Source organism: Beta vulgaris, chromosome 3 (assembly GCF_026745355.1).
Source record: "Beta vulgaris subsp. vulgaris cultivar EL10 chromosome 3, EL10.2, whole genome shotgun sequence".
Lineage (NCBI taxonomy): Eukaryota > Viridiplantae > Streptophyta > Magnoliopsida > Caryophyllales > Amaranthaceae > Beta > Beta vulgaris.
In genome coordinates this window covers 49,922,215-49,945,468 of record NC_079204.1, presented here as the reverse complement: position 1 = coordinate 49,945,468, position 23,254 = coordinate 49,922,215, and the positions used below count along the sequence as shown (strand labels likewise).

The following is a 23,254-nucleotide window of genomic DNA, read 5'->3' as shown; positions in this document are numbered from 1 at the left end:
TCTGCTATAATATCAGGTAAGACAAGTTTTAATCTATTACATAGCACCTTTGTAATGCATTTGTACATTACATTACAACAGACAATAGGTCAAATTCAGCAACACTTCCAGGACAATTAACTTTGGGAATCAAAGTTAAAATGGTTGTATTAACTTCATTTAACAATTTGCCTGTATGGAAATAGTTGAGAATAGCTTGTGTTACCTCTTCCCCAACAGTGTGTCAGGCATCTTTGAAGAAATGAGCTCCAAAGCCATCAGGCCTGGGGCTTTGCTCCCCTCAATTGAGAACATAGATTTCTTCACTTCCTCTCTTGTATAATCAGCTTCAAGAATTGCAATGTGATATGCTGTTATTATTGGACCTTTCTCAATTACTTCCTTCTTTACAGGGACTCTCTGATCTCTTCCATAGTACTACCTAATAGTTTTTGGTAGAACCTAAGAAAACTATCATTCACACCCTGCACATTATCTTGCCAGACCCCATTTTCATCATGTATAGCATAGATGGTGTTTTGCATCCTTCTAGCTTTTATAGATTGATGAAAAATAGCACTATTCTCATCTCCACCTTTGCACCAAGCTACTTTAGCTTTTTGAGACAAAAAAGCCATATACTGTTTGTGGATTCTGCTATACTCATGACCACCAGCTCTCTCTTTATCAGCAATCTCAACATCTCCAGGGTGCAGGTGCAGCTGGGCTTGCAAGGAATTATATTCATGAACAGCAGCATTCTCCTTGCATTGTATCTCATCAAAACCTTCCTTGTTTAACCTTTTAAGTGCCACTTTAACTTTCTTTAGTTTCTGCACAACTTGGTACATAGGAGTCCCCTCCCTATGGATATTCCAAGCTTCAGAAACAATATTATTAAATTTTTCAGAGAAGCTCCACATATGAAAGTACTTAAAAGGCCTCCTCCCCATCCTCATATGGGGATACACATTCACTTCAATTCGACAGTGGTCAAACAGACCCTCAGGTCGGAAATGAGCAGCTGAGTTGTGAAATTGATTGATCCGCTCCTGGTTTATCATAACCCTATCTAGTTTGCTATACACTCTACTTTCACCCTACTATTTGTTGTTCCATGTGAACATACAACCAGTGCTTGACATCAACTGCATTCCACACACATTCATACAAACACATAATTCTTTAATCTCCTAGTGCCTCACAACTGAACCAATCCTCTCATTGACATTTATAACACAGTTAAAGTCACCAAAGAGTAACCAAGGGCGTTTAATACCCTTAATTCTTTCAAATCACTCCAAACAAGACTTCTACCTTGAGCATCATTCATAGCATACGGAAAAGTACAATAAAATTTAATTTTACCCTGACTAGCAATAACTTTACAATGCACCAATTGGCTAGTCATAGCTAGTATATCCAAGGTAAAGCTTTCTGGTTTCCAAGCTACCACAATTCTCCCTCCCTTATGCAGATCTGAGTTAGATGTGAAACACCATCCATGGAAAAGATTTGAGTAAAGGCTGCCCATGTTACATGCCTTTACTTTTGTTTCAAGGAGGCTAACTAGTCCCACCTTCCTAGAGTTCAAGAACTTCTTGATTTCTCTTTGCTTAGAAAGACAGTTAGCACCCCTTACATTCCAGCAGACTATGTTATCCATCCTTCTTGGAAGGACTTCCACCTTCCGCCTCTTCATCCTGCCCCACATCTTGATCTTTCACATTTCTAGTCTTCATATCACCTTCATCTGCTAACACACCAAAGCCATTTTGAAGAGGGATCTGGCTAGTAGAAGCCTCTTGGCTTTTAGTGAATCTTTTCACAGTAGAGAACTCCTTTACCTCCTGAGGTAACTCCTTCTCCACTACAGGCACTTCAGTTCTTATTTGCTCCTTTTGCACGCCACACTTGCCTCTTCTTCACCTCAGTTTTCCTACACGTCTCCTCATTATGCCCTATTCCTTTACATGTTGAACATGTAATAGGTTTCCACTCATACTTCACCTCAACCTCCATGATACTGTCCACCTCATTGATAAATTCAATCTTCTGCGGAAAATGCTGATCCAACTGAACCTCAATCAACATTCTCGCATATTGCAATTTCTCTCGTTTAAGCGTAGCCTGATCTAGCTTAATTGGTTTGCCTATTGACTTTGCAATTTTAAAAATGCATTGTTCCCCCCAGTATTTGAATCCAAGCTTCAACTAAATCCATATAGGCAATGTTCTAATCTCCTCTCTCTGTATATCAACATTTGGATCCCAGGCTTTCATTATCACTGGTTTATGATCAAAGAGAGGATTACTGCCATTCAATACCTTGTCTCTCTTCTCAAATGATCGAAATCTAACCACAAATATTCATTCTTATATATTTGTTTACAGAATAGAAGGTTCATTCCTTCCAATATAGGAAGAGTATTTATATTATTAACTAAACACTACATTTAAAGAAAAAAAAGTCGCTATAACAACAAGGAGCACCCACTCCTTGCTAATTCGGAGCACCCGCTCTTAACCAAATTAAGCACAGGATCGCTCGATCATTGGTAGCTCCTAGGTCGCTAAAAGTCTCTTGTCTTGTTCGCTCAGTGGTCGCTCACACCTCGCTCGAAACTTATTGTTAGTTATGTTTTATCCTGAAACCTATGGCGGTCAACCCTAGGTTCTAAGAAGCGCTCCTCCTCTGTTATTCCTCATTTTCTCCACAAAAACAACACCAAAGTGGACACTAGTGATAAAGGGGAGGGAAAGATCTAGAATGATCCTAAATGTTATTATGCAATGGTGAAGTATGCAAAGAAGAAAAACAAAGGAGAAAAAACCAAAATTTCTAAACTACTATGCAAAAACTACTAGAATATATACTGATATACATGAGTGATACTAAATTGTCCCTCATCAATAGATATTATGTTGAATTTAAGCACTTTATTTTTGTAGTAGATAATAATTTTCTTTTTGAGTTTATCACGAGTTTTTTAGTCGAGTAAATAATTCGGCTCAGAAAAATCTCGAGTCAAGAGTTTGATTCAAGCTACTCGAGTCGAGTTTTGACCGAGTTTTGACCGAGTCATGATCTCAAATAGCTCGCAAGTTAACCTGTCTCGTTGTCACCCTAGTGTCAATAAATCACACCACATATCTCGATACAATGTATTTGAGAACATCAACATTATGTATCTTTATGTTATGGGCCAAGATCTTCCATAACAATCATAAATCTATCATTCCTCCTCTTAACATTGTCGTTGTTCTGTCGTATGAAGTTAACTATAAGTATCAATTTACCTATTTCACGTGTTTGGGGCCACTCTTCAACTGACATCGCTGTCTGCAATTATTGTGACTAGTGAGTATCAATTTATGAACATCATTAAATATAGAAGAAATAATGCAAAGCAAAGCAAGTTTTGTTGCATTCTTATGGAATCAAATCGACTAAACAATATCAAATATAAATATACATGCAGCAATAATGTATGAGTGAGGATATATTGATAAAATCTGAAGCCCACGCAAAAATGTACAGGCCCCGCAAATCTACTTTTTCAATTTCAAAAATTGCAAAGTATCGATTATGTAATCCCCCGTAAATTTATGAATTTTATAAATATATTTAATATATAGATATTTATATTTAAACATAATTTAGTATTGAAATGATTTATTTCTTTAAAGGTTGACTATTTGAAAGTCAAAGGAATTATTTTAATGAATTAAAGAAGTTAAAAAAAATTTGTTAGGCATGCTTTGAAAAATATTTGAAATACTTTTTAAATTTGGAAAAGGATTCTAAGTGGACTTGAGGAACCCAAATACTATTGAGATTAGAAAAAGGACTCTTAGTTGGGTATGGGGACCCAAACCTAATTTCATTAATCATTAAACTCTATTTGAGCACAATCACCTTTTCGTAAGCCCATACATATATCAATAAACAAATATGCTATTTTTAAAAGCCTTTATTTAAAAGTATTATTACTATTGAGTTAATTATGTATTGAATGTTCTTATTTTATTTGAGTTGAAGTATTAATTTTACGAGTATATATATATATATATATATATATATATATTATATATATTATATATATATATATATATATATATTGTGATCCATCGAATGGATGTCAAGACAACGTTCTTGAATGGAGAGTTAGATGAGGAGGTTTACATGAGACAACCGGTTGGGTTTGTTGTCAAAGGTCAAGAATAAAAAGTTTGCAAATTAATTAGATCTTTGTATGGGCTAAAACAAGCACCTAAGCAATGGCATCAAAAGTTTGATGAGGTAGTGTTGTCTAACGGTTTCAAATTGAACGATTCAGACAAGTGTGTATATAGCAAATTCGATGACAATGGTCATGGTGTAATGATTTGCTTATATGTAGATGACATGTTAATATTTGGAATTGATTTATCTCAAGTTGAGTGGACTAAATCTTTTCTTTCGTCTAAGTTCTCAATGAAAGATTTGGGAGAGGCGGATGTCATTCTAGGAATTAGAATTAAAAGAAGCAAAGGTAAATTGAGTTTGTCTCAAACTCACTACATCAAAAAGGTTCTTAAGAAATTTGATGTTAGTGGTTGCTCTTTTGTATCAACACCCATGGATCCTAGTAAGAAATTACTACCTAACGAAGGTAGTGTCATGTCTCAACTAGAAATTTCATTAAATCTTCCTATTTTAAATGGATATTCATAAAGAACCACCAAATCACTTGGGCATGTCTCAGGCTATTCATGAGGTTCGACGTTTCTAAGGACAGTGTTGGTTGGCAAGTTCCCCATTCTAAAAATTTCATTAAATCTTCCTTCGTTATATTTGATTGCTCATCCTGAATTCACCTTCTTTTCTACCATTTTTCTTTCCCCTTTGATTGTTCTTGATTAATAAAGAAATTTCTATACTGCGTCTGTTGGGAGCCATAAGTTAAACTAAAGTAGGGAAAACTGATAAACAAAGTTTACAATGGCGAGAAATTACTTGAAGAACAATTACGGCGAAGTTTAGCGGAGATTCTAGAATAAAATCAAGTGTTTGAAGAGAGAGAAAAAAACGGTGTATGTTTGAATTATTTGGCATGGTTTTTATAGCTATAGTTGCAATCATGAGATTTACAACGGAAAAGTGAGTAAATGCATAATTTTAAGTTATCTTTTATTTTTTTACTCACTAACCTTTGGTTTATCTCTGTTAAGTCTTATCAAAATCAGATGATCACTTGTTTTTTCTTTATCTGTTGGCCAATGATTTAACATGATGTTGGTCATATTGATCCCAATAATTTTTATCAGATGAAAGTTGCATGTATTCAACAATTGTTTTGATGGCTCTTGGACTTTCCCCATTTCAACAATTGGGGGTAAATTGTTATGGCTGAAATTGCAGGTTAACATTGACGCGATGACACAAGGTCTTTGACGCATTGACATAAGATTGATGACATCATTTTAAAGGTCGTTGACGCAAAGATTAGGTCAACATAGTCCAAACTGATTGTCCGAGATTGAAGGGATTGAGCTAATCACTATTAATATGCTTCGCCAATGGGAATAAAGGAGCACATAGGTTGCTAAGGGAAAGGATTCAGTTGGAGTTAAGCTATACGGGGATTTCCCGAGATTCCGACAGAGACCAGTTGGAGTCAGTTCAAGCTTGACAGTATTTAAGTATTGAAAAGGCCAAAGAAAGTTTATCTCAACATCAAGAGAAAAATACATAAAAAAAAATTCAATACACTAATATTTACTTGTTACTTGTACTTAGATCAAACAACTAAGATTGTACTGATTGTCGTTCACTTTGGACGTCAATTACTATAGTGGATTGGTGGACTCATTTCCACCGCGGTTTTGATCCACCTTCATTGGGGTTTTCCGCGTCTAGTGGCGAAGTATGTAGGGTCACAGTTGGTCCTTGACCAACTTTATTTTGGAAAAAAAATAATAATTAAAACTCTCTTTCCTTCACTGACCAAAAAAAAAAACACTGCCCCTTTTCTCTCTCTCTCTCTCTCTTACGTCTCTTTCTCTTCCTCTCTCCTTCAACCTCAAGTTGTTAACTAAAATTCTTGAATTTTGTTTACATGAATATACTTTTTCTTTCAAATCTTCAACTAAAATTATCATATCGTACGTCTTGATCTACCGATTGATACCCGTTTTACATCTTGCTGAGATAAAAAATTATCATTCAAAACCCTAGAATTTGGGGAAAAACTCGTGTGTTGTCGGGTTGGTGTCGTAACTCGCACTATGGTGATTGGTGAAACTCGGCGAAATTCTTCTTCTTCGAATCGTCCTCTTGAATCTCCTATTTTTCACAGCTTAGGTTTTCGTTTTACGTAATTTTCTTGAAATTAGATAATTTTGATTCGAGATTTTTCGGATTTGTTATTAAATTAAATGATTTGGTTGTTGATTTTATTGATGAATTGGAGGCCTTGTCAAAATTGCAGTTTCATGGATTTAGGGTTCTGCTTTTTCATTAGATTTTCATTGATTTTTCGCTCTTTTAATGCTTCAATTTGTTGTATTTGAAGTTTGGTTTGGTTATTCGAAAGAAAAATCTTCGAAATTTCACAACTATTCTATCGAAATATTCATCACTTTTCACTAGTACAGAACCCACGATTTACGTCGGATGCGAGGCGCCCATTTGCGTCGAACATGGGTCCGACGGCACAAGCGTCGACGCAAATGAAAGACACAGGATCTGTGTCGCATGAGGATATGACGCAGATGTTGAGCTATTTGCGTCGGATATAACTTTACGTCCGACGCACATGATGCTCGCCAGCGTCATACATCAGCCATATACGTCAGATTATGCGCTATGTGCGATGCAGATGAGTTGCCAACTTGCCATCTGCGTCGAACATACCTAGAGTCTGACGCAAATGGTTATTATTTTGTTAAAAAAATATAGTCATTAATTAAATTTGTAGAGAATTATTCGTGCGATGTTTGGTGTTGACAATGTCAAAAATTTATTACAAACCACCAAACAAATTACATTGCAAGTATGTAAATAAAACGTAAATCTAAAACTGAATCTAGAACAATCAAGGAAGAAAGTGAGTAGCTTATGATTCTGCGATGTTTCCGATGAGCTCGAGGAAGAAGACGACGTGAAGAACAAAATCTAGATCTGAAAAAAAAAAAAAAGAATTTCAGAACAGAAAATTAAAACGAAAAAGCTAGATATGAAAATCCTAGGATAAATGCCAAAAAAAATCAGATATGAGAAACAAAAATAAAGGCCATTATTTTCAATTGCATGAACTGTCACCAACATCAGTAAAAAGTTTTTTTTGAGATCTAAAAATGAAAAACGAATTTTAAGATCTGAAAATTGAAACCGCAAATCAAATCTAAAAAAAATGTAAAAATGAAACCATAAACTAAGATAAATTCCAAACAAATCAGATCTAAAAATGAAAAAAAAATGGAACCTGTCAGCCTTGGTCAATTGAAGTCGCCGGAAAAAAAAAAAAGAGAAGTCGCCGGAATCAATTTCTTCAATATGCCTTGGTCGTGTTCTACCCCTTTCGAATTGTTAGGGTGGGTGTTGGTTTCCATCAACGCGCTAAGTTTGAGTCTTGTTTTTCTTCTTCTTGTTGTTCTTCTACCATTGAAGGAGTTTGAGTGTTGTTGAGTTGTTCTTCCTTCTTTTTGTGCGAATAATCTAAAGATGCTGTAAAATGTGAAAGAGAAGGGTTTTTTAGGCGAAGAGTGAGGGATAGGGGAATGGACTGAGGGGCAAGGGTGAAAGGTAGGGTTTGAGGGTGAGAGAGATAGAGAAGAGAGAGAGAGGTTGAGAGATATGCCGCATTGTTTAGGTTTTGGGGGTTTGAGGGTGAGAGAGAGGAGAGGGGTTGAGAGAGACGCTGCAATTTTTTTTTTTTGAGGGTTTGAGGGTGCGAGAAAGATAGGGGTTGAGAGAGACGCTGCATTGTTTTGGGTTTGGGGGATTAAGGGTGAGAGAGGGAATTTGAAAGGCGCTAGGTTTGGGCTTTTGGGCTGATTTGCGTCGGATCGGCCAAGGGGTCCGACACAAATTAGCCTTTGCAACGCACATTAGCAAAGTGCCACGCAGAGAGTATTTTCTGATTTTTGTTGATACATCAATAGTTTGATGATTATTTGTGGAGAGAAAGTGATTTCACTCGGAATCGTGTACATTGCAAGTTTAGAGCAATTGTAAATAGCATATGCTGCTAGCCTTGGTTCTGCAATTGCAAGTTAAGTTGTTTCTTTTTTTCTTTTAGCTGAATTTATGTCGTACCCATTTTTAAAATTTTAATTTGACGTTTTCCATCCCTGTACCCATCCGGCCGTCCCTATATCCGTTTCCGTGCTACCTAGAGTGTGACCAACTATTCCCAGATTTCTCGATCCGCCACTATCCGCGTCGCCATTTCTCTGTGTCATTTCCCTGAAAATCCCCATTTGCATTCATTTTCTTAGTGATTGTACGCGTATCTGGTTGTCATGGTCCCTAACTTCAATTTTTTCCCTAAGACAAAATTTAGTAGCATAAACAGTATCCAACTTGAGGAACTCCACTGTTACATTTCATTGGTCAATAATTTTGCATTTCTTTTTCTTTGACAAATAGTAGCATAAACAGTATGTTTTTTCATCAAATGATAAGGTTTGTTATTTGTTTATCCCAATTATATGATCCTTGTGTTGCTCGAGTGCTCTACTCTTACACCGACAAATATATAAATAATGTTTCTTATGTTAGCTACTTTTTTTTATTTTATTTTACAATCATTGTAGCTATTTTTCCTTTCATCTTCCTCTGTTTGTCCCATCTAGCAAGCCTACCTAATAAACAATAAAGCAAGGTGCGTGACTTACTCTCAGTGGGCCAGCATTTGTTATAGATTTGCCAATGCTGACTGCTGACTGCTAAGCGCCTGAGCCAGGCTCGCAGAGCGTCTCGCTCACGGTAGGTGTTGCTGCCCGCCTCGTTTTTTTTTTTTTAATTTGGTTATAATTTTTCCATTTCATTTTAAATGTAGCAAAAGAATATTTTATATCTAATATAATATTCCTTTTTTGCATTTAAAACGAAATAGAGAAAGTGTGAGTTTATCTCGACATAAATTTATCGGAAAAACTTTAATTGATTCAGTTTGAAAATTTTGAATTAGATTATTATAAAACTAGTTTATCAATTTAAAAAGAAAATCTAAAATTTTCATAAATTTTTTTTTTGTCATAAACTACTCTATAACTACCTTATAAAAATAAGTTATGACTTGACTCCCAAATGGTGATAATAAGTTTTAAGAACTCTCATTTTTATAGTGTTTCAAAAAGAAAAAAAAAACAAAAAGTTCGTCTTATTCAAAAACCAGATTATGACATCCCTTCTCTCCTACTTCACACCTTGGAAGAGAAAGTTGTATTAACTAGTAATTGTGAGCTCGCAATTATTAACTGGAGGAGACACTAAAGGCAGAAATTACTTTTAAAGCATATATATTGTCAAAAATGTACCTTTTGTCGGATTCGGCCATTGACCACCATTTTCGTATTTGCTTTATCGTTTACCTTAAGTATTTTTATAAATATTATAGTATTTTTATGTACAAGATTTTATTTCCTATAATATATCATTACAAAGGAAAATTCCCATTGGTAACTTTGCTTGTAGTTTTTCGATTTTCCAATGGTGACCGTATGGTTGTAAAATATCCAACAATGACCTTGTATTCTTGTTGAATTCCCGAATGTGAATTTTTTCGTTAAATCTAACTGTTAAATCAATGAACGCAAATTTAGATGTTTTTGGAATGTAAATTGAGGCGAATCGGATCCTTTTTTGCAAAAATCAACGTGAAATCTGACCCATAATGGGCTAAAATGACCCCCAAAAACCTTGATCGATCTATTTTTTTGAAAAAAATTTGCGTTCTGGAAACATTTTGATTTACGTGCATCATTTTGTATGCCGAAAAATTTGTCAGGCTAAGTTTTGGGGTCAATTTCCCCCTGTATGGATCAAATTCGAGATCGAAATGTGCAAAAACGATCAGATACCCTTCAATTTGCATTCCATAAATATTTTAATTTCGTTTATTGATTTAACGGTTAGATGTAAAGGAAAATGTTACATTTGGAAATTCAAGAGAAGTACAAGGTCATTTTTAAGATTTTGAAAATCACAAGATTACTATTGAGAAAACCATAAACTACAGGGTTACCATAATTTTCCTATTACAAATGATTTAGACAGTAAAACTTTTAAATAAATAGTGACTTGTGGTGTTAGGAAATCGGTGTTGTAGTTTGATTAATGCGGAATAGAAAATCAATGAAATAATGAAGGTGAGAAAATAATAAAGATGAACAAACAAAGAACACAAGGATTTACGTGGTTCAGTCAAATTTGACCTACATCCACAGGTGGGGATTAGAGCTTCTTCACTATAATGGAGAAAACAGAGAGAATAATACAAGAGTCCTAAATCTAGAGGCTAAAAGTGTTTCATAAGTTGTGTTAATAATAATGAACACTAAGAGCCCTTTTTATAATCATAAGGACACCGTACAAACCCTAAAAGATAACCTAAAAACGAAAAAGATCGGAAAAAACGCGTTTCAGCGCCCAAAATCGGCGCACCGCCCGATTGGGTCGGGCCAAAACCGCCCGATCGGCGCCCGGGACAAAACTGCTTCGTCTGTTTTTCGTAAAACAGCCATAACTTTCTCGTTTCTTATCGAAATTGGGCATATGACCTATCGTTGGAAAGCTCTTTGAACAAGCTATCACCTCCAATTTGAATCACATCAAATCATTTATAGATTGAAGAGATATGTGCATTCAAAGTTAGCCTTATGCCATTCACTAGATTTCAAGTCATATTTAACAATCTCCACCTTGACTTGAAAACCAATCAACAAGTAACTCCACCTTGAACCAAAAATGATGCTCAACCAAACACCATAGAGAACCTCCATCTTAAACAAAATTCCATAAACCTACCCATTGTAGGCAATCCAGAACGGACATCTTCTATAACTTGTGTACCGATGCGTCTTCGAACACAAAATCCGTATACAACACCATCACATGGCCTAGATCGAGAGTATAAAGTCACCAACGCCAAGCATGCTTCTCAAATTGACCAAACTCTCTTCAAACACTTCTTTCAACAACAAACTCAAAAGCAATTCTAGAAACTGAATGACAACGATAATTTCTAAATTGCAATAGTACTTAATAATCACAAAAGTACCAAATTTGAGATAAGAAATAGCATAACTAGAACAAAATCTAATGATAAAAGATTGCTACTTTATTACAAACTCAAAAACAATCTATCATAGACTCCAAAACAAAAATCCACACGGTTTCTCGTTTTACCAAGAGATCTCAAGAGGGCACCAAACATAACGAGATCGTAGAAACCGCAGCCTCAAATCTTGTAACCCTAAAGTGCAAGATCATCATCAGAAATAGCGTCGGCAATATTTGCAGATCGATCCTCATTGGACCTTTCTCCATTTTTCTTCTTTAATTTCCAACACTCAGATTTAATATGACCCTTCACATGACAATAGTTACAAATTTTGCCTGAATTCTTTCCACCATGAGCAACCAAAGCATTTGTGTGAGCAGAATTATTAGATTTATTAACCAATTTATTGTCAATTAAATCTCTCTGAGTTAAGGCCTCCTTAACATCCTGCAAACTCAAATCATCTTTACCATATAATAAGGTATCTCGAAAGTGCTCATAAGAAGGTGGTAAAGAACACAACAACCTAATAGCCATATCCTCATCATCGATCTCAACATCGATGTTTTGCAAATCCATAATTATAGAGAAGAATTCATCTAAATGAGAATCAAGCAGTTTACCTTCTACTAGACGAAGATCATGAAGTCTAGATTTTAGTAGTAGACGGTTGGTCACAGACTTTGTCATATAGAGTGACTCCAACTTCAACCACAAACCCGCAGCAGTTGTCTCTTTGGCAACCTCTCTCAAAACTTCATTAGAAGACTTAAATGAATCGCTGAGAGTGCCTTCAAATCTATCTCCTCCACTTCTCATCCGTCATACCCGAAGGCTTTTTGGATGCACCTTCTAGAGCCTTGTGACAACCACTTTGAACCAGGATGGCTTTCATCTTTAATTGCCATAGGCCAAAATTTACTTGCCTATCAAATTTCTCAATATCGAATTTCATTGACATAATAAAAAAAAATCAAACTTTTTCTATAAACACCTAAGATCTTAAACAACCAGGCTCTTGATACCAATTTGTTAGGAAATCGGTGTTGTAGTTTGATTAATGCGGAATAGAAAATCAATGAAATAATGAAGGTGAGAAAATAATAAAGATGAACAAACAAAGAACACAAGGATTTACGTGGTTCAGTCAAATTTGACCTACATCCACAGGTGGGGGATTAGAGCTTCTTCACTATAATGGAGAAAATCAGAGAGAATAATACAAGAGTCCTAAATCTAGAGGCTAAAAGTGTTTCATAAGTTGTGTTAATAATAATGAACACTAAGAGCCCTTTTATAATCATAAGGAACCCGTACAAACCCTAAAAGATAACCTAAAAACGAAAATATCGGAAAAACGCGTTCAGCGCCCAAAATCGCGCACCGCCGATTGGGTCGGGCCAAATCCGCCCGATCGGGCCCGGGACAAAACTGCTTCGTCAGTTTTTCGTAAAACAGTCATAACTTTCTCGTTTCTTTGAAATTGGGCATATGACCTATCGTTGGAAAGCTCTTTGAACAAGCTATCACCTCCAATTTGAATCACATCAAAATCATTTATAGATTGAGAGATATGTGCATTCAAAGTTAGCCTTATGCCATTCACTAGATTTCAAGTCATATTTAACATGTGGTATCTATAATTTCTACTTTAATATATTGCAATACAAAGATTGCTTATTGATAATATGTTGGAGATAAGAATGGAAATTACAAGATAACGTTGGAAAGAACTGCAGTTGCATTCTCATTTAATTAAACTAGAAAGAAACCATGCCTTGTAACTTTTATAGGCTACCAAGTAACTTACAAAGCAAAATAAAATCTAGCATTTGCTACCTACTTACGTGGGGTAGTTGTTGATATCTCTATTGACCATTGTAGTTCATATGCACCTATCCTAGCCAAGAATTGCAGTTTTAGACGTCACCATACTAATTTTGGATTCTTCTATTCTCATAATTTCAATATAATAGATATTGGTTGCTCGTTGGATCTGCTGTAAATTTTTTGGATCTATTTTGAAGGTTCATATCTTCAGTATCTTAACAACAACACAACTAAATACGATAAAACTGAAAAATAGGAACAAACAAGATGAGCGTGAATGTAAAAGAGTCCACTTTGGTGTGCCCAGCAGAGGAGACTCCAAGACACAGTCTTTGGCTCTCAAGAATAGACATGATCGCGCGCATGCCTTATTCACACTCTCCGCTCTTTTACATTTATAGTCCAAATGAGGATTTTACGGGCTCAAAGTGTCTGGAAACTAAAATTCTAAGAGAAGCTCTTAGTAGAAATTTTAGTGCCATTTTATCCGGTGGCGGGTAGATTAAAGAAGAATGAAGAGAATGATCGATTCGAGATTGATTGCAATTCGAGTGGAGTCTTATTCCAAGAGGTAGAACAACACACTGTCTTGCGGATTTTGAAGGCTTTAAGCCTACTACTGAACTTCGCAACTTGATCGTGCCTAGATGCGATTACTCCGGCGGTCTCTCGTCGTTCCCCCTACTATTGGTGCGAGTCACCCGCTTCCTATGCGGTGGCATGTGTATTGGGTTTGGCACCCATCACCATTTAACCGATGGAGTTGGATTTGTAAACTTTCTTAACTCATGGTCAAGACTTGTTAGGGGCCTTGAGCTCGATGTTCAGCCCAGCTTTGATAGGACCGTCTACCTGGCTCCCCGTCACCCACCTCAGGTCAAGTTCCGGCATCTGGAGTATGAGCCACCTTTACCACCTTTATCTCCCAAAGGATTTTCAGGTTAATTATAATTCCCTATTTAAGTATCAAATAATTTTGTTTTTATCACTGATATTTATTACTACATATAATTGACGAAATCATAACGATTACCCGTCTCGTTTCATTCTCACGGCTCTAATATGTAACTTTGACCTACTATATTTTCTATATCATATTAGTAAATAGTATAAAAAGTTTATATTATGAATGTACACATTGAGGCAAATTTAAGAAGATCCCACATGAATATGTTTTTTTTATATGAATAAAAAGATTTAGTTAACGATTTTAAAATTTAACATCCAAAATAGGAACATAAACTATATTTTGAAACGGAGGAATATATATTAATTTTGTAAATAGTTGTTGATTTATAATCTTCAACTATATGTATATAAAATAATCTGCAGTCAAAAAATTTAGTGTCTTACATATCGATGTGGAGGAAGTAGGTGAGATAGTAAGATGGTAAGTTGGTAAATGATACTCTGGTAACTGTTGGAATTAGTCCCTTCAAAATAGTGGGTGGTTACTTTCTATTGTTTCGGAGCATGTGTATTTGATGAGTTAATAAAGAATATAAGAAACTGTTGTGATATATACAACTAGTTCCATATGCACGCGATGCATGCAAAAATAAATAAAAGGTCAATTGCGTAATAATATATACGAAATTATTCATATAGTTCATTGTATATTTTTCTTTTGTTTTTTGAAAGCCAATAAATCAATGATGATGTAAGTATTTTGTTAATCGAGGATATAATGATAAAAGATGATGAATTTGTATTTATTAGTTAAGGGTATAAAAGGAATTACCATTTTTGGTGTCCCCCTCCTCTTTCCTTAATAATAGAAAAATAGAAATTAACGAAATAAATAATTAATGAAAAATTAACACAAGAATCAAAGTTGTTGGGGGAGTTGTTCCCTAATCCCCACCAGACATGTTTCACTCCTAAATCCCATCTCGCTGACCGAACAACGCGACTCCCGTGCTTAGTTAATCCTAACCTCGGATAATTAATTTAAGGCATAGTTCAAGAGAAACTTAACTTGTTAATAGTATGTTGTTAGTGGAAATAGTGGACAGCTTATTTTTTACTCAGGAGTTAAGTTGTGGGATATATATATCTTAGAGAAATAAATACAGGAAGCAGTTTATCTTTTTTATATCTTCCCTTCTCTGCTCTTCTCTTCTCTTCTCTTCTCTTCTCTTGTACTATCCCTAAATTCAACAGTAACAACTAATTATAAAACGTAACTTAATAAAGGGGGTGTTTCTTATAAATTGTCGTAAGAGTTCATTATGAAGTTTTTTGACTATATTGTTGATGTACTTACTAAATCAGGTGGGATGACAAGCACAAAGGAGGGTTTGTTCAAACTTTCTAAGCGTCAAATTGATATCTTGAAATTACAAGCAAGATTTCCTTCCAAGGAAGTACCAAGCTACAACGACCCAACCACATATGAGGTGCTAGCTGGGCATATATGGCGGAGTGCATGCAAAGCACGCGGCTTAGGAGGTGATCAACCCGTAAAACTGTACATACCAACTGATGGACGATCCAGATTAAAGGATCCAACTCTACCGCAAGGGTACTTTGGGAATGTAGTTTTTTTCACAGCTTGTATTGCTAAAGCGTGTGATATCTCGTCCAAGCCACTATGGTATGCTGTAAGTAAGGTTCATGATGCATTACAAAATGTGGAGGACATCGAGTACTTGAGATCAGCAATTGATTACCTAGAACAACAGGCGGATCTAACGACTCTTGTTCGTGGGCCCCACACTGTTGCATGTCCTAACCTATCAATAAACTCTTGGGGTAGGCTCCTTTTCATAAAGCAGATTTTAGTTTGGGGAAGCCTAAGTTTGTGGGTCATGGCGGGATTAGATACGAGGGGCAATCGTTTTTCGTCCCGAGCCCAAACGACGATGGTAGTTTTTCACTGAGCATCAATCTATTCACCGTTCACATGAATCTCTTCGAGAACTACTTGTATGATTTTGTAAGTTTTCCTTGTTTATAAGTTATTTTGTTTAAGAAACCCGCGACCAAATCCATCATTTGGTCGGTTATTGTTATGACTTGTGAGGTAGTAACTAGTAAGTGTGGTGCTTGAGTTTTGTGACATCGTCACCTCGATAGAGATCTTATATGTCATTATAGATGTTTTGGCCTGTTTAACTATTATGTTATGTCGTGTTATGAACATTTACTAATAACACTGAATCTACAATTAAGATTTTCGATTTTCCCCTTCTTGCAAGGAAATTCTCATCATTACTTTAATAAAACATGTATAAGTCTTTTTAAAACAAAAAATAAGTTATTATAACTATAACTTTTACATTACCAATCTTCACCAAACGTCACCCAATATCTTGTTGGAACACAAGGTGACATTCAAGAAGGGGGGGGTTGAATTGAGTGACGAAATCTAATCGATTTTCGCAAAACCTAGGTTATGGCACAGTGCCAGACACTGTGTGAAACGCTCGTAAATTTCTGTTTTGATGTTTTGTGAAAATTAAAACTAAAACTATATTAAACCAATACTCAAACTCAAGATAAAACGTGGTTCAACCTCACCTTTGAGATCTACGTCCACAAGAAACAAAAACTCTTTTATTTCTTCAAATCCTAAAATATCAACCTCTTGATACAATAAGAATTCCCTCACTAGTAACCCTAGTAGTGACCCCCAACACTTAACTCTAAGTGTTGACACTCTCTATAATTGTAAGATTACAGAAAGAAAACGATCCTCAAATATGTGCTTCTTATTCAAGCAATTTCGAGGACAATTACAATCGTTGAATAGTTACTTAAACTGACTTGAACAGTGATGTACTCTGTGCCTTAGGAAACTGTTTTCAGCTCTTAATATATCCGATTATTTTCTCTGAAAACGTGAGTTATGAGAATGAATTATAAACCCTTTTATAGTACATGGTGTGGACGAAAATCCTTCAAAATGTATTTATCTTTTACTCGTTAATTTAGGGGATAAGGATTGATCGAAAATCCTTCAAAAAATATTTACCTTCTACTCCTTAATTTAAGGGATAAAACTTTCCTTTTTATAAAAACAAACTTTATCCTTTTTCATCTTTATCTTCAATTCTAAAAAGAAAAATTTTTCTTAAATCAATGTTTATCTATATCTTTGATAACCAATGGACTTTCTTTTTATCTCATACTCTTTGTTTTATTTCAAAAATTCTTTTTTCTAAAAACTATTTTCGAAAACCTTATTTTTTACCAAAAACAATTTTATACTCGATTTTTCAAAATTACGTTTTAATGAAAAATTCTTTGATAAAACGTTTTTATTAAAACTTTTTATTTTTAATAAACTTGCTTTTCGAATATCTTTTTTCTTTTATATAGTTATATAAAATTAACATAATTATATATTTCCTTAACTATAAGAAAATAATAATTATCCTAACTTTATATTACTATTTTTTGGCACATAATATATCACCTAGTCCTAGCATACTACAACTCGCATATAGTAACTGTTTATGCTAAAATTCGTCTCTTACAACGGAATTAAAGTTTGGGACGAATCAACCAGATTATATGTAAGACGAAACAATGAATGGATGCAATGGGGATCAAAGGGGATGAACACACAAAGATGTTGACGCGGAAAACCCCAATGAAGATGGGTAAAAACCGCGGGTGGATGTAGATCCACCAATCTACTATCGTTGACTGTCGCTATAGGCTAGTGACAATCGTTACAGATTATGTTGTTCTTCTCTCTTAATAAAAAAAAAAAGTGTTTCGTAGTCCTATCTCATGGTGCTTCTTTCTCTTTTGTATGCCTTTTCTTTCTTTGGCTTTTTTCCAAAGAATACAATAATAAATTCTAAATCTATTACAATGCTAACGGTAGCTTGATTATAGGAGATCTTCCTAATTATACTCCAATGTTGCCATCTATTTTCCTCCTTTGCATAATCTACTCTTTATCGACGGATCTCACGGCTAATTTAATGCCTTGCTGAACTCTTTCCATTTTCAGATAGTCCGTTACTTGTACTTCGACTGACTTTTTCCTCGTGTCTCTTCGTCGCGTCTTCATGTCACAGTCGTCGTATCATCATGTCATCATGTCAATGTCATCCTGCAAAAACTCAGCCATAACAGTTTGTCCCCAATTGTCGAATCGGGGTAACACGAAAACCATGAGACAATTGTTAAAAAATCATTAAACCAAACGAAGAATCTTTAATGTAATCAAGGCACTTTACCAAAAAAGCATAGAAAGAATTTCATACGACAAATGTAGAAAATATCTTATGGAAAAAACATAAGGGAGGAAACAAAATCCACTTGAGCGGTTATATTGGGCAACCCAAAGGTCTCAAAACGAAAAAGGTAGTTTTTTGTTTTTAAATAGCCGTTTAATTCTAACTGTTGGCCCAAAGTCATGATTGTTTTTGAGGGCATAAATATCGTGGGCGGTTGAGAATTTCAACCCACCAAATCTTTCTTCTCTCCTTAAGCAAGATAGTTTCCATAACTCCCATTTTTCTCTCCGCCGGAAAAACTATCACTAGTACCAGGTAATTTTCTACTGTCCGTTCATCAATTTCTTTAATTCGCACTTTTTTTCTCTCTTCCTCAATCGCACTTATGGCACCTAGTAGACGTAGCATTAGGACATTCGTAAAAAACCAGAAAAAATCGAGAGGCAAAGAAAAAGTCGTAGAACAGAGGAATGAAAATGAGGATGAACTGTCAACTATGTCAGAGGAAGACATGCTAAGGTTTTTAGACTTAGGAAATTTGCCAGACAACACTGTTATTAGAAATGCCGAGTCGTACGAACCACCAGAAACACGTCACACCACCTGGGTGGTGCTTTATGAGTACCCTTTCAAAATAGGCCTGAGACTTCCCTTCACTCCTTTAGCAAGAGACCTCATACAGATCTACCAAATCAGCCTGGGCAGATTATGCCCCAAGTATGGCGGATTATGCCCCAAATCATCGATAGGGTGACGGCGTCGTGGGAAGAAGCCTTCACCCTTCACGACTTACTGTTGTATTACGAAATTAGGGTCAAAGCCAAAAATAGAATAGCCTTACATGCAAAGGCGAGGTTAGAACCTCTGGTTGGGGGAGTTCAGTCGAACGACAGAGGTTGGAAAAACAGATATGTGTTTGTGAAGAAGTCATCACAAGGGGAAGTTGGAAAGTCCCTGATTGGCGGCTAGAACACTGAAGGTGTGTTTATTTTCAGTTTTTTTACTTTCGTGTCGCGTCGTTAACACTACTCTTACATCGCTTTTATTGCAGGTCTTAATCCCAAGTTACTGTCGCATCACGACGAGTCTCAGAGTCTTTCGACAAGTTTTTAAAAGTACCAGAAGACGACAGGCAGTTCAGAAGAATTCTATTCGCTTCTCAAGACAGTTGTTCATCTATGGCATCTGCTAAGTTTACCTATTCTTTCTGTTTTAAGGCACAACGTTTGTCGGAAGAATTCATTTTACTGACTAGACGCTCATGGACAGGTTCATCACAATCGCGCCCTAGGGGGAGTTTGGATAGCCAAGCCCTGGCTGAAATGCTGCGCAAGCGCAAGAGTGAATCCTCTGCTGACATTGTGTCTGCGTCGACGATGTTGACAAAGAAAGACAGAACAATTGTCGTCCACTTGGCCGACGAGCAAGACACTACGTCTAAGACGCGCAAAACTGACTTTTTGGCCACTCCAGATAAGGGTGGGCCCTCATACACTGTGACCGTCCCTAACGACTTTATGTTGTTGGAGAGGTCCACATGGCCTAAAGCTGACAGGTTCCTTTTTCCTAGTGCTATGTAAAGGATAAAGGAACACACTCTTCCTCGCATGATGTCGGACGGATTAGAGCTCCTATTCCAGGTATAGTCGCTCATCTCACTTTAGGACGCTTATTTCAATAATTGATAACTACCAACTGATACACGTTCTTTCTTCTTCGCATAGTCCTCTTAACATCTCCTTATGGCGAAGAGGGAGATCTCATCCCTACTGAAGGGTCACCTGACCATGAGGCAAAGGATGGAGAAGGCTGAGTCAGACGCAAAGTCCAAAGACACTGAATTGGAGTCTTACAAGAAAACTATGGAGGACATGAAGGAAACTTTGAAGAAAAATGGAGAAGAGTTGGAGGAGATTAGGAAGAAGGCAGCTAAGTTGGAAGAATCATCACGTCGGGAGGTCGAAGCTCTCCAGGCGAGCGTCGACGCTCAGAAGAATGAACTGGACCTTCTTGAGGCTGAAGTGACCACCAGGGTCAGGGCTAAGTTCATGTATCATTTTTTGATGAAGAAGACGGCATCGTGGACGCCGCAAAAAGCCATAGACCTCTACCTTAAGTATATGGGGTCAATGAAGGATCTTTTGGACGAAGAAGACTTGGCTGCGACGGCGGATTCTTCATCAAAGGTGGATAAGAATGCTCAGTCTTATGCCGGGTTTATAGCGTCGGACGTGCCACCCGACCCAGAGACTGAGAAGGAGGCCCTAGTCGTCACTCCATCAGCTATTGCATCGCCGGAGAAGGAAGCTAGCAAGATTTCTGATGCTTAGTTTTTAGCCTTTCTACATTATTCCCTCTTTCTTTAAACTTTATCAAACTTTGTTTTGGGTCACTCGAGGGAGCAACTCTTTGCTTTGTACTTTTTGGGTCACCTACGAGGGTGACCATAACTTTTGATGTTTATGCTTTTGGGTCGCCCATGGGGGTGGCCATAACTTTGACAATTATGCTTTGTGCTTTTTAATCTTATGTTTTTACTTTGTGCAACATGCGTGTGTTTCAGTCGTTGTTCCGACGTTCCTAAGGCATAGTCAGGCGCTTAGTATGCCTTTGTCGGTCGTTCAGACGTAACGTTTGGACTTAGCAACTTTAAATACACATAGGAAATACATAAACACTTACATGCGATTGCCAGAAAAATAAATCGAACGTTGAAAGTAGTTATGGCTTTGAATAGCAGTGCCCCTGTTGTAACGTTTAGCTGGGGTAGGTAAAGATTGAAAGACTTTGGATAATGATGACCGTTGCTTCTTGCTTTATTGTATAATAAGATGCAAGTTTACTCGTTACGTCGTAAAGACCGTCACAGCGTTATTGGAACAAGTGAGGATGTCTTGCCTAGAAGTCAATAACACACAATGAGAGAACACTAAGGTTGCTAGCAGTTAGCGACGCAGACATGATAATAACATCATTTATTTCTTACACAATGACAGGAAAGCAAAGTAAATTACTCAACTAGAAGAAGTATCGTTTGAGATGTGTAGCGTTCCTACTGCGTAGTATGGAGCTTCCGTCGCGTCGGACCAGTTGGTAGGCTCCATTGCCTACTACCTTACTAATTTGATATGGTCCTTCCCACTTAGGCCCTAGCTTACCAGCGTTAGCTTCTTGTGTGTTTTGAAATACTTTTCTTAGGACCCAATCACCTTCAACAAAGGATTTGGCTTGGACATTTCGGTTAAAACTCCTTGCGACTACTTGCTGTTGAGCCGCCATGTGTACCAACGCTGCGTCGCGCAACTCTTCAATGGTGTCCATGTCGTTTACGAGCTCGTCACAGTTCTGCTGCTCCATCGTTAGACCACATCTCGCAGTCGGGACGTTTACTTCAGAAGGCAGAACAGCTTCACACCCATATACTAGTGAGAACAGTGTTGTGTCCTGTCGCGGTGCTCGGTGTCGTGCGATTGGCCCATAAGATGGAAGGCAATGCCTCCGCCCATTTACCCTTCTTAGCTGTGAGTCGTTTCTTTAGAGTGTCAATGATCGTCTTATTGCTAGACTCTACCTGTCCGTTGGCTTGCGGATATCTTGGCGTTGACGTTAATAACGTTATATTACATTCGTCACAGAATCGTCTTGTCTTGTTGCTAATAAACTGCGACCCATTGTCGCATATTATTTCGGACGGGACACCAAGCCTGCAAATAATGTTAGTATATATAAAAGAAATCACCTTCTTGTCACGTACTTGCTGGAAAGAACCTGCTTCTATTCACTTAGAAAAGTAATCAGTTAGTGCCAATATAAAGACCTTCTGGCCTGGGGCTGGAGGTAATTTGCCAACTATGTCCATGCCCCATTTCATGAATGGCCAAGGTGTTAAAGTAGGGTGCAAAATCTCGCAAGGTTTATGTGTCATACCTGCGTGTCGTTGACAGCTATCGCACTTAGCAACATACCTTATCGCGTCTTTCCTCATTATTGTGGGCCAATAGTATCCCATGCGCAACGCTCTATTGGACAAGCTCCTAAGTGATTTCCACATGTCCCTTCATGCATGTCTTCTAAGACTTGCCCCCACTGATCTTTTTCCAAACAACGCAGATAGGGCATTATGGCAGATTTCTTGAATAGTACTCCTTGAATAAGCACGTACCGTTACGCTTTAAACCGAATTTTGCGCCTCTGCCTTGTCTGCCGGAAGCACATCGTTAGCAAGATAGTCATAAAAGAGTTTTGTCCAACTGACACTTACCCCCTCAGTGTCAAGGTCGCTTGCAGCTATGATGTTGCTGACGTTACCAACGATATCTTGGTCGTCTTGAAGTCGTTCAGCCACTATCGCGACGATTTCGCCATCACCTTTAGCGACTGCAGGGTTTGTTAGATGGACTATAGGGACGGAAGTGAATGAAACGTCCCTTAAGGAGGATCCAAGATTGGCCAATGCGTCTGCCTGCGTGTTCTGATCTCTTGGTATCTGCAAAATGTCAAATGGATTAAATATTGTACTCTTACGCTGAGCTATCTCTAAATACATAGCCATTTTTGAATCTTTTGCTGTGAATTCCCCTTTGACTTGGCTAACAATCAACAATGAGTCGCTGAAAACTTTCAACGCCTTTGCTCCCATGTGTTCTACTAACGTCATTCCTGCGATAAGTGCTTCGTACTCGAGCAGTGATGGATTTCTTTAATACTGGTAAGCTTTTAAAAGAGATCAATACTACTATACTTGCTTTAATCCCTAAAGTCAAGTGTCCAAGTAGTGTATCTGAATTCAGGCCCATAGCCTGCTGTAATGTGATTTATAAGAGCATCACAAAAATAATCTGTAATAGATTAAAAGATGTCCTTCCTGATATTATTGCTAAAAATCAGGGAGTCTTTATACAGGGGAGATTTATTGCTCATAATGTGATGGTCTGTCAGGATTTAGTGAGGGGTTATGGAAGGAAACATAGTAGTCCT

The 23,254-nt window shown here is 36.9% G+C and overlaps 1 protein-coding gene across 1 annotated transcript; it reads left to right on the top strand.

The window, feature by feature from the left end:
- Window positions 1-13,034: 13,034 nt before the first annotated feature.
- Window positions 13,035-16,269, top strand: LOC104889291 (shikimate O-hydroxycinnamoyltransferase). The gene is given in 5 exon segments (XM_010674486.4): window positions 13,035-13,550; window positions 13,552-13,660; window positions 13,663-14,022; window positions 15,357-15,839; window positions 15,842-16,269. Coding segments are annotated over 5 exon segments (1,353 nt in total). The 5' UTR covers window positions 13,035-13,349; the 3' UTR covers window positions 16,042-16,269.
- The last annotated feature ends 6,985 nt before the right edge of the window (window positions 16,270-23,254 follow it).